This window comes from Camelus bactrianus, chromosome 13 (genome assembly GCF_048773025.1).
Source record: "Camelus bactrianus isolate YW-2024 breed Bactrian camel chromosome 13, ASM4877302v1, whole genome shotgun sequence".
NCBI lineage: Eukaryota > Metazoa > Chordata > Mammalia > Artiodactyla > Camelidae > Camelus > Camelus bactrianus.
In genome coordinates this window covers 61,640,986-61,656,111 of record NC_133551.1, presented here as the reverse complement: position 1 = coordinate 61,656,111, position 15,126 = coordinate 61,640,986, and the positions used below count along the sequence as shown (strand labels likewise).

At 45.3% G+C, this 15,126-nt stretch overlaps 1 protein-coding gene and 1 non-coding gene across 2 annotated transcripts; one reads left to right on the top strand and one right to left on the bottom strand.

Annotated features, from left to right (window-relative positions):
* Nucleotides 1-3,306: 3,306 nt before the first annotated feature.
* Nucleotides 3,307-3,379, top strand: TRNAS-AGA (transfer RNA serine (anticodon AGA)). Its single transcript has one exon. It is a non-coding gene; the product is annotated as a tRNA-Ser (tRNA).
* A 1,640-nt stretch (nucleotides 3,380-5,019) lies between these two features.
* STMN1 (stathmin 1) lies at nucleotides 5,020-10,595 on the bottom strand. The gene is made up of 5 exons (XM_010948043.3): nucleotides 10,511-10,595; nucleotides 8,781-8,853; nucleotides 8,108-8,280; nucleotides 5,964-6,155; nucleotides 5,020-5,535 (listed from the first exon to the last, which is right to left on the bottom strand). Exons 2-5 carry the CDS (start codon nucleotides 8,791-8,793, stop codon nucleotides 5,464-5,466), a joined length of 450 nt encoding a protein of 149 aa, XP_010946345.1. The 5' UTR covers nucleotides 8,794-8,853; nucleotides 10,511-10,595; the 3' UTR covers nucleotides 5,020-5,463.
* Nucleotides 10,596-15,126: the final 4,531 nt, after the last annotated feature.

The window sequence follows — 15,126 nt, the reverse complement described above, 5'->3', positions numbered from 1 at the left end:
GTGACTGTGATCATAGAGGTACAGCGTGTCTGTGGAAGGAGACACTGTGGCCTCCAAAGAGGGGAGCTGAGGGACGTCAGAAGGAGAGAGTCACTTTCATATATCCTTTTGTACTGATTGGACTTTTGATCTAAGAAAAAGTGTCTGACTGTTGATGTGGCTGTCATCTATGTCAGGGACTGCAAACTCCAGGCCTGTATTTATACCTGAGACCTGTGATCCTTAAGGACAGAGGAATGAAGAGCTGTAGAGCGCATGACCCACCTCAAGGGGGCAGCAGCTGTCCAGAGCCTGCTGATTACTTCTGGGTGGGGCTGTGAGCCCAGGGTTGCCAGAGCTTTGGTTTTTCAAGATAAGCCTGAAATCATATTTTCAAGTAGAATTGTCAACTGATTCAAAAATTTAAAGCACAGCATGGAGTGATGACAACATGCCTGAGGACCGACCCTGGCTGTAGGCCACCAGTTGGTGCCTTCAGATCTAGGAGGATACCATGAAGGACTAGGCACTTCCAAAGCCAGTCTGCAAAGCCAGAGCAGAGCCAGCTTTGCTTCTAGAAAATCAGGTTGACTCCCCATGGAGTCCACACAGGACAAGAACAAAGCAGGTGCCCAGAGGAGTCACCACCTACTCATAATAATTTAATTCAGCACATATTAACCCCTCACCATATGCCAGGCTCAGTGCTGGAGATCCAGTGGTGAATGTGACAAGGCACTGTCCCTGCTCTGGAGGACCCTTCCTTCTAACTAGGGAGACACACTTGAAACAAATGATTGCATAGTAATGAATTCATTTGTGAAACATGAGGAGCTGCAGTATAGTGTGAGGGTTTCATTCCAGACTCCGCCCCTGCCCAGTTTTATCACTTTGGGCAAATACCCTAATCTGTCTCAGCTACCTCATTTCTTGCCTGTGAAATGGGCATGATGATGTCATAGGATTGTTCTGGGGATCCATTGAGATCACTCAAGTAATCATTAGCTGCTGGCATGATGTACAGGATGCTGAGAGGTCATGTAAGAGGCTTAGCAGAGAACCCTACCAAGGCCCCCCCATCCCAGGGATACTGGAGCTTCTTGCCAGAGAGGGGAGTGGGAGGCCACAGGTTGGATGCCTGGGCCCAAGGGCCACAGCTCTCACAGAGGCTTAGTCCCCCTTTACATCCATTATTCTGCTGTGGCAGCCACAGGCATCTGGCTAATCTCCTGCCTCTGTTTCTTCTTCCCTTGGATCCATTCCACAGCCCACTTGTCTCTAGTAGGATTTGGTGCCCAAGGACTGAGAAGGTACTGCTCTGGACCACACTGGGAGAAGGCTAGGCCTTTCTCGCTAAGGGACAGAGCCCCTCTACTGAGGCTGCTGCGTTTCAAAGCTCATCAAACTCTCCAAGTTTTATGAATCTGGGTGCCTGTATAAAACAAGTCAGAAAACTTTCCTTGTGCTGCTTAAGTGTGGAATACCAGCTTCCACTGGCAGAGGCCTCAGTCATAGGGATGCTGTGTACCTGCTATTTGACCTGCGCAAAGAGGGAGGCAGATGGCAAGAGACTTAAGTGCCAGCAATGTTTCCAGGGCCATGAAGTTCAGCTCAGTGGAGAAATCCTCAGTACCCAAGACATGGTCCCTGATTTCAGGGGTCTGCAGTCTAACCAGATAGAGAAGACCCAAAACTAGTCTTGAATTTGGAAGGAAATTTCCAGGACACCTAATCCATCCTCCCATTCAAAGGGGTAAGCTCCTCTATAAGGAGCCTGGCCTTACCTTCTTATTGTTCCCAACAAATCACTTTTAACAGTGATTCAGACAACCAAACTAACAGTGAGGTGGCCAGACCATTCTCTGACAGGACTGAGTTACATGAGGTCCTAAAACCTCACTGGAATTCCGAGGTCTCCACTGGGAGAAAAACACACACAGTAAAATGGAAGATCTTTACAAAGGGCTGGTGGGTGAGGAATGAAACCTCTCTTCCCCAGAATAACAGGAGATGGTCACTAATTGCCTTTTAGAAGGTGGTGGCATTGGCTGAATCTGGAGCAGAGAATTGTTCAGGACAACAGAGGGGACACCGAGTTGCCAGAGCGGACAGCTCCCCAAGCAGCGCCTTGAGTCAGGACTGCCAGAGTTAGAACTTTACCAGCTTAGGACCTTGGGCAAGTTCCTTTACCTTCCTAAACCTGCTTGCTTCTCTGTACTGTGCAGACAGTAACAGAACCTACCTCGCAGGGCTGGAGCTGAGGAGACAACACAGCAGTGCCTGAAAGTACTGCTCAACCAGCAGTAGCTTATGGCCAGCACCACCATGTCCCACTCGGCAGTGGAGTGGTTGGTTTCTCCTACCATCGTCCACGGTCAGCGGTAAGTTTCCCAGTGCCTCGGTGTGGTGTCTGCAGAGCCCAGCGGCCCCCTCTAGCTCAGACACCCAGCACTTCATTCCCAGGCTGCTCTGACAGCCTCCCACTCTGGTCTCCATCGTCTTCTCTCCAATTCATCCCACCCACCTCCATTTTCTCTCCCTCGAAATGGCTTTGTTCACTCAACACTACCATTTCTGTGTTCTAAAGCCTTCATAGGATCTCCACTGCTTAGGATAAAGGGAAGGGAGAAGGGATCTTGATGAACAGCTGCCACTAGCCAGTAACCACGGCAGGTTCTCCACGCACGATGCAATTACATGCTTACCGTGTTACTAAGGGCGTGCTCGGGCCCATAACTGACTTCTCCAAGGACTGGCTCAAGTCTTTCCTCCTCTATTAAGCTTCCCAGACCACTGAAGCCTGTGGTTATGCCCTCCACCAAACCAGCAAAGCAACTTGGCCAGTACAAGCACGTGGTTGAGACTGTATTCTCAGCAAAGTGTTCCACACCCTCCTGCCCACTTCATGCATAAGCACAAGATCCCCATTTCATCTTTTCATCGCTAGCACATTGCTCAACATGGGGCACAGTCTAGCTGCTTGTTAAATGTAGATTTAAGGGGTTTCCTCTTACCCCTCAAGTCTCTCTTTTCTGCTGAGGCCAATCAATCACCATGTCCAAGTACAAGAGCCTCAGGAACACACCTCATTTTCCACTCAAGCCAGAGAATGGAGTTTGCACCATGGTGACAGCCCCCAGACTGCAGTCAAGGCACTCTGGCCTTACAAGACTAACCTACGACATAAGTGCTGCCCGGAGTAGCTGGCCCGGCTCCTACCTAAGACAGGATTGAGTGCCCAGGCCCTGGAAAGCACACAGACACTCCCTGGATGCTCCTGGGCACCCACCACTCCTCCTTCCCTCCAAAATTATATGCAAAGGAGTGGGAGGGTATAGCTCAGTGGTAGAGCACATGCTTAGAATGCACAGGGTCCTGGGTTCAATACCCAGTACCTCCATTAAAAATAAAAACAAAAGTTGTATGTAAAGAATCTGAGTGGAAATTATTTAACCTAGCTCAACCTCATTTTATCCTGGAGAAAACTGAGGTTCAGCACTAGTACTACTCCAAAGGTCAGAGGTGAAGTAGAAAGCCAGGGCTTCTGACTTTGTGGCTAAGTGGCATCCCCTTTGGTTCCCTGTGACAATGGCTGTCACAAGGTAGATCAGGACCACTTTTGGGTATGAAGTCAGGGCCACCATGGGGTTGGCTGTAACTAACTGGAGGATTCCTCCTCATACCCATCTTGACCTTCTTCTTGCTTTATGCTGAGCTCTGTTCCCTTCCCTACATGTCCCATTAAAACAAAAACTTACTGCCACTCAAGGACATCTAGTATCATTACTCCAAGTTTCTATCTTTAGGCGGTATCTATATCCCGGCTGCTCAGAACTGGTGTTTCAAAGATTCCCATAGGCACCATCTCACCCATGCAAACCTCTGATCCTGCCACGAGCCACAGACCAAGCATAGACAATGCTGAAATCCTGCACACAAGCCTCACCTGGGCGTTTGTTTAGATACTACCATCACTATACTGATCTATACTTGATCTTGTTCGTTTGCCCTAATGGCCACAACTCTAAATTCAGCCTTTTCAGAACCCCTACAATTGATCATCTTGAACAGTCAATTCAACGCACACAAAAGCTGCCCAGTATAAACTTAGCTTACTCACTAGCCTCTGGTTGAAAATAGTTGTCATTATTTATACATAGTGCTAAGTGCATATTAAATACAGTTCTAAGTGTGTGCTCTCTACACACACACACTCATTTAATCCTAACATAGGAGGAAGGTTGAGATAAACTATTGTTTTGCTCATAAGTTTGGTAAATCCCAAATCAAGAGCTGCATTAGCAGTCATCCTACAAACTCCTTCACTACAGGCGAGTGGCTTCCAAGAGCTTTTCCACAAATGTCTGAGACGCAAATAATCATATGTAATTAAGGCTATTTCCCAAATAGCCTAGGAAAGCTGCCAAAGGCTTTCCCGGAATTGAGAGGCAATCCTGTGACAACTGTGAATCCTGTAGCCTCTGGATATAAGAAGAATCAACTGCCAACCTAACCACCTGAGTCATGCCGCTCTGGAAAACGAGGTTCCCTTTATCAGTTCACAGGAGTTGTGATAGTGGCACAGAAAGTTTTACTAATCTTCTGATTCTTAAGTCACAGCTCCTGTGGCAGGAATGCACCCCCACCCCGAGCTGTAACATAAAGCAAATAAATCATCAAATGGCTCTAACTAGGATCTTAAGATTTCTCTAAACTGTTCTTTAGAAACACTATTTGCCCCTTTAATCTGACTTTTTAACAGGGACACAGAAACAAAAAATGCTTGTTTGCAAATACACATCTGAAAAACTATCATAACAGCTGATCTGGGCCCAGGCATCACAACAAAGTGACGATTGTGGAAGAAGACAATGCAAACAACTCTGGAGCAAGAAACTCCAGGGCAGAGAACTCACAGTGAGTGATGTGTGTGCTGGGTATTTCCACCAACCTAAAGGCCCCATCTGGAACAAATATAAACCAGGAGGGCCTCTATCGCTTGACAGTTTATAACCTGAATAGAAAGAAGTCACTGCCACCAACAGCACTGTGCAGTTTTATTAACCATTCAAGTACAGTAGCATCTGGTAAGATCGGGACAGTATTGGGATTGAAAAGTGAACAGATATTCAGCATCTAACAGTTTGAAAGAAGCCACTACATACTCTTTTCACAAACATGTTTTCACAGAGCCAATACAGTACTAGCCATTAACCCAGTACACCGAGTGTACTGAAGTGGGAAAGATGCAACAAGAAAAATAGCTACATTAGAAAGACTTCAACACTTTAGAAAAAGAGTAAAACACTTTTAGTTTCTCCCCTTTAGCCCCTAAAACAACATCTTACGTCTGGGTCTACCTATACAGTCCTACATCAGCATCTAGAGTATTTGTCAGGAGGGTGAAAATAAAATGACACTGGCCAGTACAGTCTTTGGATATTTAGGAAGGGGATGGGGAGAAAAGTCAGTTCCCAGAACAAATTAGTCAGCTTCAGTCTCATCAGCAGGATCTTTGGATTCTTTGTTCTTCCGCACTTCCTCAATGTGCTTGTCCTGTAAAGAAATAACACATATCATAAGGAAAAAAGTCCACCACGTCATGCCCCCAAGAAGCTCAACTCAGCATCAGTTCAAACATCACAGAATGTAATAGTGCACTATTACTACATATATAATTATATACCATGGGAATCACATAATTAGAGTTCTAAGACATCATCTTCGAACTTCCTGGATCACTCATGGAACCTAATGACTGAGCCTCCTTCTGCTCTTCCAATGAATGTGCAATTGTGCTGGAAATTACTGAATATTCCATCTTATTTTAAAATAAGATGCCTCTGATTTAAAGTGTTAGGCCCCAAAATTGATGACAAAGACACCAAAGCACATGTGATCGAGGCCAAGAGTTCATTCAAGCCACCTCATTGGTACATCAAACTTCAAGCTCTTAACCCCCTCAGAGCCTGGAAGAGACCAACCTTCTCTCGCAAACGCTCCAGCTTGGCAGCCATCTGCGCCTCACGGTTCTCTTTGTTGGCTTCCATCTTGTGGGTCAGCTTCTCTTCCGCCATTTTACTGAAGTTGTTGTTCTCTTCGATTGCTTTCTGAAGCACTTCCTTCTCGTGCTCTCGTTTCTCAGCAAGCTGCTTCAAGACCTCAGCTTCATGGGACTGGAAGAAAGTTTAACAGGCTAGGTTCTCTAAAGTGTTATTTGGTATTAGTTAAAATCACAAAAGAAATTAGTTGAGAGGATTGAAGACAGAAAATTAGATCTCTTTAAATAATACTGAAGTCAGGACACGAATTATTAACATCAAAATATTGTGAAAATCATATTCTTTTTCTAGTGTTTGTATTTACTTTGGAAAACTGCCCATGTTTGTTCAGATATTCTTCCCCAATTAGTCCTTAAGAAAATCCTTGTAAGATTTACTGCTTAATGGTATCAAGATGACTTGAATGATATGCACTAAGGAATGAACTTTATTGTAAAGAATTTTCCTTTTTTAACTTCAAAGGAAACAAAGAAAATCAGCAACATAAAAAATATAACCATATTGATAAAAAGAAAATACATGGAAATGATAAAAAAAAATTTAACACTAAGCCTCCAGATTACTATTTAAGCCAGGGGATTTGTTTCAAGGAAAAGCTTATTAGCTTTCCTCTGTGGAAGCTTGCATTAACTTCCAGACCACCGCAACTCTGTTACCACGGTGTGCCTCCTTCAACAGACTCAGAATAGCCTGTTACCAAACAGATTTCAATGTGTTTGGAAGCATCAACTTGTAGGAAAACTTCAGAGCATCTGCCACTGATTCTGTTCATTCTCTTCTGCAAAATCCCAGTGATGATAAGAGTTTCACTATATTTATCCAGTTACTATGTAAAGCACAGACTAATGACTACAGGGCCAGGGCTGATTCCTAAAAAACATCAATGTCCAGCTTTTGGCTGAATCTCTTCCATGAACTCAAACTACATCACCTCCATCAAATTCCATCAACTCAGACTAAATAGAAGCGTAAGTAGGAGATGAGACTCCATTGCAAACAGTCACTTTTCTTGGGGAAGTAATTCACAGTGTTGACAATAGGTCAGCATACATACACAAAACACGTGGCACTGAAAGGGGCATGGCACGAGCTACCACAGCTTAAAAGGGGTCCCAAATGTGTACACGTGTGGTTCAATGTGCCAGATTTCAAAGCACTGTGTTGGTCACAGGCAGGTTACTACTTCACCTTTTTGTGCCTTCATTTCCCTAATGTTAAAAGTAAACCTACTCAACCCAATTAGGGCTGTTGAAAGGGGGACTAAATGAGAATTTAAGTTCTTAATGAATAGAGTAACACTGAATAGAGAGAAATACACCAAAACGTTAACAACAGTTATTTCTGCAAAGTAGGATGATGAATATTTCAAATTTCCTATTTATAAAACTTCTGTGGTTCTCAATTTTTCTATAATTAGTATATTAATATTTGTTGACTTTTCTGATTCATTCTTTCCAAAGATGGCTACTTTATAATAGAACTGCTTAGACAGAAGAGCCACCACAATACCAGTATGCCAGCCAAGTAACACAATCACATTACTAACATTTTAAAATGTTTTTATTGTACAGCTCTCAAAAAACAAAACCAAAAAAAAAAAAAAAACCACACAGACACAAACTGAAACCAAAAAAAACAAAAAACCCTCAAACTTAAAGAGACAAAAGAAAAATCATCCACCAACAAATCGGTTTTTCAATGAGAAAGAATGAGAAGCATGAACTTTGGTTTTAGACAGACCTGGGCTTAAATTCTGGCTCCAATACTCACTAGTTATATGACTTGGGAAAATGACTTGACATTCCCCAAACCATTTTCTAATCTAGTGTCTCAGACAACACCTACCCTCTAGGGTCACTGTAGAAAAGGAGAACAATACAAGTAAAGGAGATGGTACATAAGAGATCAATAAATGATGGCTGGTATTTTCTTCCCACCATTGGCATACGTAATTTTCACACAGTTATAGTCACCATCTAGCTACAATTCTGTTTTCCTCTTGTTACAGAAATAGAACAGATTTGCCACATTAATAAATATCCTATTCTCTGTGGATTGATGTGTACCTTGCGTCTTTCTTCTGCAGCTTCTAGTTTCTTCTGAATTTCCTCCAGGGAAAGGTCCTTCTTCTTTGGAGGGGAAAGGGGAAATTCTGGGACGGATTCTTTTGATCGAGGGCTAAGAATCAGCTCAAAAGCCTGGCCTGAGGCACGCTTCTCCAGTTCCTTCACCTGGATATCTGGATTTCATCATATTTATAATACATTCAGAAAAATGGAGTTTTCTATTCTAATAAACTGTTCTATCGTTTTCTAAAAATCAAATCAATTTAATGAATAGAACTAGGGCTGCTGAAGCAGCTGTGTTTATAGGCAAGAAATTATCTAAATACTTTCTCCCAGAAAAACAAAGCTCAACATTTATGGATTAATAAACACTATTCTGAGACATCAGTACTTGACAATCATGTTCATGAACAAAAGAAAGACTTGTGCAAAACTCCACATTTTGCTTTAAGACCAAGCCAAATCATCTAATAATGAAACAATTAATTATGAGCTCTCAGTACATTCAAGTGATAATAATTTTTTCCTTAATTATTTTCCGATTTACAAAATAGAATTTTTTTTTGTAAAAACAAAACACAAGTGCCAGGTTAAAGACTTAAGACCTTACCCATCTCCTATTCTAAAATTAGAAGCCCATCACAATTTCAGCTTTTTCAAATAGATTACCTACCAGAAGAAGCCATGGTGAACAGAAGACAAGAGACTGGCAGTGTATTCTACACAATCCACTGGCAAGGAGAACCCTGAAAACGATTTTCAAAAGCATGCAATCAATTTCTTTGCATTTCTGTTATGTCATTGATCCAAAGGGACCTCAAATCACATACGTATAAATCAATGTCAGAAAAATCACTACCGCGGAATTAAGTAAGACATCATCCACCAGAAAATTATAAAAATCTATAAAATACTCAAACACTGGGAAATGTGAATTGAACAGAATGTTGGTTGCAAAAGACCGCGTTAACTAAGCTTCCCGTTAAAAAAAATACTTAGATTTTAAAAATCAGACGGGGTTTAAATCACAAGATTAATTTTTCCCCCGGAAATAAACTCTAATAAATTTTCCCCCTGGTGAGAAGATATTCCAGATTCAACTCAACAGTGAGACCGGAGCCATCTTAACACTGCCTACAACTCATTGTGCAAACGAAACATCCACCCCTGCTTTGTCTGTCTGCCATGGTGGAAAACAAAACGCCCAAGCTTATATTAACCAATAATGTCGAACATCCTATTGTTCCTGAGGTTTAACCTCCTTGTCCAACACCGCGTAATATTAATTATTAGTTTCATGAATCTCTAGGTTTCAGGTTATAGTATTTGCTGCCTTGTATAATTTTTGCATAAAAATTCCACCTCTCTTAATTTTTTAAAGGTCATTATTCTTGTAGACCCCCGCTAGTACCAACAACGTAGGCACACAGGTTATCAAAAGCTAGAAATTAAACTCCGAAGCCGTGAAACGTTCTAACACCGGCGGAGCATTAGACTCAGCACTGGACCCAGGATAGGCGTGGCCCTGGTCCAGGCGAGGAAAAGCGGCAGGCCGCCCCCGGCCAATCAGAGCACGCCCTACACTCCGGCTCCTGGCCCCTCCCCCTTCCTCCCCGCGCCTTTTCGAATCTCCCCCAACTCACAACACCCCGGAGCCCGCGCGCGTGGGAAGGGGAGGGATAGGCGGGGCTAACGGTCCTATCCGGGTAACTCCGCCCTTCCCGGGGTTGCCCGCGCGGACGCCCCCCCAACTCCCGCCAAAAACACCTTGAGGCGGCCCCCACCCCTACCGCAGCTCAGCAGGTGGGGCAGTCCTGGGAAAGAGGCCATGGGGAAGCCCCACCGTCGGCTCGCCATCTCTTTCCTTCGCTCCCAACCAACCTGCCAACACCCAAGCAGTCCACCCCCCACGCCGCGAGGACTGGAGAGCTCTCGTGGGGTATCAGCCTCTCGGGCGCAACCACACAGTCGCTGGACGAGGACGCGGCCCTGGCAGCCAGCAGTCTGCCCCAAAGGCTGCTGCCCCACTGGGGGCGCCGCCCCGCCCCTTCAGACAATGGGGACCCCAGAGGAGCCCCGCCTGCAGGAGGAGAATGGGGGTCAAACAAGGGCCTACGCCCCCTATTGTCTCCTCGACAGCACCCCGGGGCGAACGCCCGGGGCTCGCGTAGCTGACCGCGCCCCTTCCCCACAACGGCCGCGCCCCCAGGGAGCGGGAACAAAGCCGAGGCTCCGCCCGAGCCACACACAAAGCGGAGCGACCCCCGCCCGCCAGCCCCTCTGTGGCCCGAGGCCCCGCCCGCCGCCCTCCAGCCGGGGGCCGCTGCCAATGCCCCTCCGGCCGGCCGCGTCCCTCTCGCAGCCCCAACCTGCCACCTCCTCGTCCTAGAGCCCCACACCCACCTGCTCGGTCCGAGCCGCCTGGCCACACTCTGAGCACCAACAGACCCGGGAGCGCACAAAAGCGCCAAACAGCGGCACGTGACCTCCCCGCAGGGCGCGGCATTGGCTGAGAGCGGCGGCACGTGCCGGCCCCTCCCCACACACAGCCCGAATGGGCCCCGCCCCTGGGGACCCCGGAGCAGCTCGGGAAGTGTAGTTCAGGCTGGCGGGACAAGAGGACAATGCGAAGGGTGAGGGACCCTTGGGTGTGTCCCCAGGTGTGAGCCGGGGGCCGGGGCGGTCGTCTGGTAGCGGAAGACGGCGATGCGGTGACCCACTGCCTGACTCTGAACCACTTCTCCCATCCTTAGAGAAAAGGGCGGGGGCGGGGTCCCTTTCTACCTCTCAGACGGTGACCGCCTGGACTCCGCCTCAGTTGAGCCACTTGCCCTGCATCGCCCCGAGGGCAGCACTCGAACAGCGCAGTGCCGCCACTCAAGACTCCCAAGCCTTGGGACAGGACATACCACTCTATGCCCCTGCCAGACCCCCTGTACCCGTCTCCCTACCTCGACACCAGCCTGACACCTGTACTGTGACATCATCATAATCCCTAACCCACTCAGCCCTAACAGGTCACGGGCGTGGCCCTTAACTCACTGTGTGCGTTCTCGCTACTATATTAGGGTCCCTGAGATGGTGACCAGGGACCTGTTGGGGGAAAGCAAGAGGCTCTGGAATTTGATCTTTTAATAACAAAGTCACTTGGCTTAAAAGCAGACTCCATCTGTTCTGTCAAGTCTTTTGCCGGATGATAGGGAAGGAAGAGCAATAGCAGTTCTAGGCTATACAGACTGCAGTTAAGTGTTGCTTTTGTTCTTGAAGCACGTGCTCCCGGATTAGTGCTGGGTCCTTTTAAAGAATCAAAACAAAAGAAGCCATAGAGTCAAGGTTCCCCCTGCCCCTGGATAGATCAGAAGCACAAAGGAAATTGGTCCAACCCTAGCTATCTTAGAATGATTGGCTTCCTTCTTACCAGGAAAAGGCCAGAGGAAAAATAAATGAACCTGGTTCTGAAGCTTCTCCCATCCCTCCCACCCCACCTCCACCAAGACCGTGTCCTGGGTGGTGGTCATTACACCAAGGCACCTGCTTTGAGATCATGACCAGGCAGAAGGACATCTTCATTTTATTGATCAATGGGCTCCACCTCCCCAAACCGAGAAACAAACATGACCCACTTTTGAAACAAGAGTCCTAATTTAAAGACTCCCCATGTCCAGCTAGTTTGTAAGGATATGCTGGAGTTAAATACAATTTGTAGGTGCCTGAGACAAGGAAAACTGGATCATACAGGCAGCAGACATACCACACAAAGCAAACAATTAGCAATGCAGTGTTGCCTGGAATATGCTTGTTGCGGCATTTTCTCCAACAATTGCCCTTGTGTGGGGTTGGCCTCTCCTCCACCCTCAATCTAAGTGGTTTTCCCTTAGCATGTGAGCAGGACCAGGAAAATTCAGATTCTAAGCCCTGAGAGGCTTCTCCTTCTCAGACCAAACTTAGCCACCAAACAGCCAGGTGTTTCCATCTGTCAGTTTTCTGAGCGAAATCTCAGAAATCGTTAGGGAGTCTGGAGAGGGATGTGGATAAGACCTCGAGGAAAAGTGACAGATTGGCAGGCAACACACACAAGCAAGAAACCCAAGCCCAAGAGGTCTGTTAGCCCCTGAACCAGCCTTTATCTTGAAGTCTTTGTACTTGATCTGGAGGTTTGCAGAGGAAGGTCCCACCCATTTGAAGCATATTTTTTTAAAATACAAGTAATTGTCACGCAAAAATCTCACATTTCTGACGATTAATGTTGTGACAGGGAAAAAAATAAATCTTTCAAAACACTGATTATTTTAAAGCACTTATACCGCTTCCCCCACCTTTTCTTTCTCCCTAGAGCAGATGTCTATTTCCATGGAAACCACAGCTAGGAACGAAGATGTTAGAACTTATGTAGATTTTTAATCTTTTTTAATGATGCTACTTGGCTTCTGGGTTTGTTGTTAGATGCCTGGTCCTGCCAGTCAAGGATTTCCTGAGATCCTCACTGCTGCTTGAGGATTGATGGGGCTGGGGTAAGGTTTCCATTAGAATGATTCTGTGAATAAAAAAGTGTTTGATGGCATGATCCCTATTCTTTAGAGTGGGGCTGCTTTTCTAAGAGCCAGACCATAGCTATTTATCGTCAACTCTTAGGATCCTTGGGATAGGAAGGGCTTTCAACTGTTAGGAGAGAAAACATCTTTGCCATTTCACTTTGGAGAGGCGTGGAATCTTCCCTCTTGGAAGCTTCCTAAAACTAACTTCAAAATCCACTCCCTCCTGAGGTGGCAGCAAGGAATTAATGATCACATCTTGGAATTGTCTATCTTTGCCCATGAGAATTATTTTTGCCTCCGCTCAGATGGTTTGGTCGAATTGCTGTGGCGCTGGCTGTGACCATGGATTAACACAAAGTGCAGTCAAGATATGGCAGTCATCCAGCTTCTTTGATCTGTGTAGACAGCTAAAGGAGAGCACCTCAGGCTTCAAAGACCAGAAGGGATGTCTACACTGATCAAACAAGTCAGGCTGTTGTCAGATCTCCTCTGTTCTTATAGAGCACCCGCAGCCTTTGTTCATTGTTGGTTCTGAGGCTGAAGGGTTGTCTCCCACATAGACGCCGCTGAGTTCCACTGCTGCTTACAGAGCCTGTCCTTGGCAAAAGGGTGTTGTGGGAGAGGATTTCTCCTTGTCCCCAGCCTCGTTATTCCCTTTGTCCCCTAGTCATTAAACATTGTGCTCTGACACTCCCTTCCCTGTTCAAAACCTGTCTGTGAATCTCCTATTCTACTTGCCTGTCTTCCTCACTAGACAGCTAAGTCCCCGAGGGCAGGGGTTGTGTCTTTGTCTCTGTATCCTTAGTGCCCGCCCAGTACCAGGTCTGGCCCAGGATGGTGGGGTCTGGGTATTTGCAGTTGACTTCAGGCAAGAACAACCTCTCTCATCCTCAGCTTCTTCTTCTGTAATGCTGGACGCCTGCACCATAGCAAGGTGGTGAGGATTAAATGAAGTCATGTAATGGGGGAGGGTATAGCTCAAGTGGTAAAGCACATTCTTGGCATACACAGGTCCCGAGTTCAATCCCTAGTACCTCCTCTAAAAATAAGTAAATAAACCTAACTACCCCCCCCACAAAAAAATAAAACTAATTTTTAACTCATTTTTAAAAAATGAGACAATGTATACGAAATTCCCTTTTGGTGGGAATCATAGTCACTGGGTTAACTCTTTCCATGGGGTATTTTTATAAATTCAATTAATTTAACATTTTGAATAGATAACACACATAGTTTAGAAATAAAGTATAAAAAGTCCTCCTCCCTTCTCTATCCCCATCTGCCAAATTCTCTACTTACCCCTCCCCCACCATAACCATTGTTACCGGTTTCCTGTGTATCCTAGAGTTTCTCCATGCATATATAAGTAAATTTGTAGATATGTGTTCTTATTCCCTAACTTCAAAATAAAATGGTAGTCTACTGTAACTGTTCTGCACTTAGCATTTTTTTTCCCACTTAACAATATATATCAGGGATCTTTTCCCTGTTCATACATTAAGCATTTCCTAGATCTGGGATCCAAGTATGAATGTTCCATAATCTAGTTAACCAGTGCCCTGTCCATGGCTCTTAGGTTATTCCCAAAAATGATTTGCTATTCCAAACAATGCTGTAACAAATAAGCTTGTGTTTATGGCACTTTCCATATGAATAACTACATCTGTAAGATATATTCTTAGCCTAGTACTGCTAGGTCAACAGGCAGCTGCATTTGTAATTTGGATAGTGCTAAACTGCTTTTCATAGGAGTGGTACCACTTCAACACCCACCATGTGGTGTTTTAATTCATTGCCTCGATTCATTCAAAAATGGTTTGAAAGGCTTTGTCCTTAGAAATTTCAGGCATCAGGGAAAAGGTGGGGGAGCCAAGAAAGACATGTCTGTTAGTTCTGTCTATATTAATAATGCCTATAAATACTTGACACGCAGCAGCTGATCTCAGAACAACTCTGGTGCCTGCACTGTATCATGGACTGTCAGTCTTGTAAAAGAATCTGCAGGTGTTGCCATGAGATTGGAAGCTTTTTGAAGGCAGGGTCTTTTTCATAGCTGTATCCCACTCCCCTCCCCATGATGCCTGTCACACTGGCTGGCATATTTCTTATTTAATTAATTCTGAGGTGTTTGCCCTCCGCATTTTTGTATCTTTGAAATCAGTATGCTCATAGTCAATAAATACCATGTCATAATTACTGACAGCATATTTGCTTGGCGGCACATAAAATAATGATGCCTTAAAAATCAATGGTATTTGTGAGGCAACAAAATATGGTGAAGTGCACACATGTTAATGTGTGAGTGGAATGGGGCCAAGATGTCACTGCCCCCGCCATCTTCTCACTCTGTGTTCTAACCTTCATCCCTCTTATCTAAGTCCATGCTTTCCTCTAATGATTCCTTTTTTGGGAAATAACTCCCTATTTGCCTCTTGAGTGCCTATCGCTTTCCTGAACTCTAAAACAACATTTCCAACTGTCTAA

What these genes read in the sequence shown, in the direction of transcription:
- STMN1 (XM_010948043.3), bottom strand. An exon ending in CTGCAGAAGAAAGACGCAAG is followed by an intron (nt 6,156 to 8,107) that starts GTACACATCAAT and finishes ACTTTCTTCCAG; the next exon opens with TCCCATGAAGCTGAGGTCTT. An exon ending in TGGAGCGTTTGCGAGAGAAG is followed by an intron (nt 5,536 to 5,963) that starts GTTGGTCTCTTC and finishes ATTTCTTTACAG; the next exon opens with GACAAGCACATTGAGGAAGT.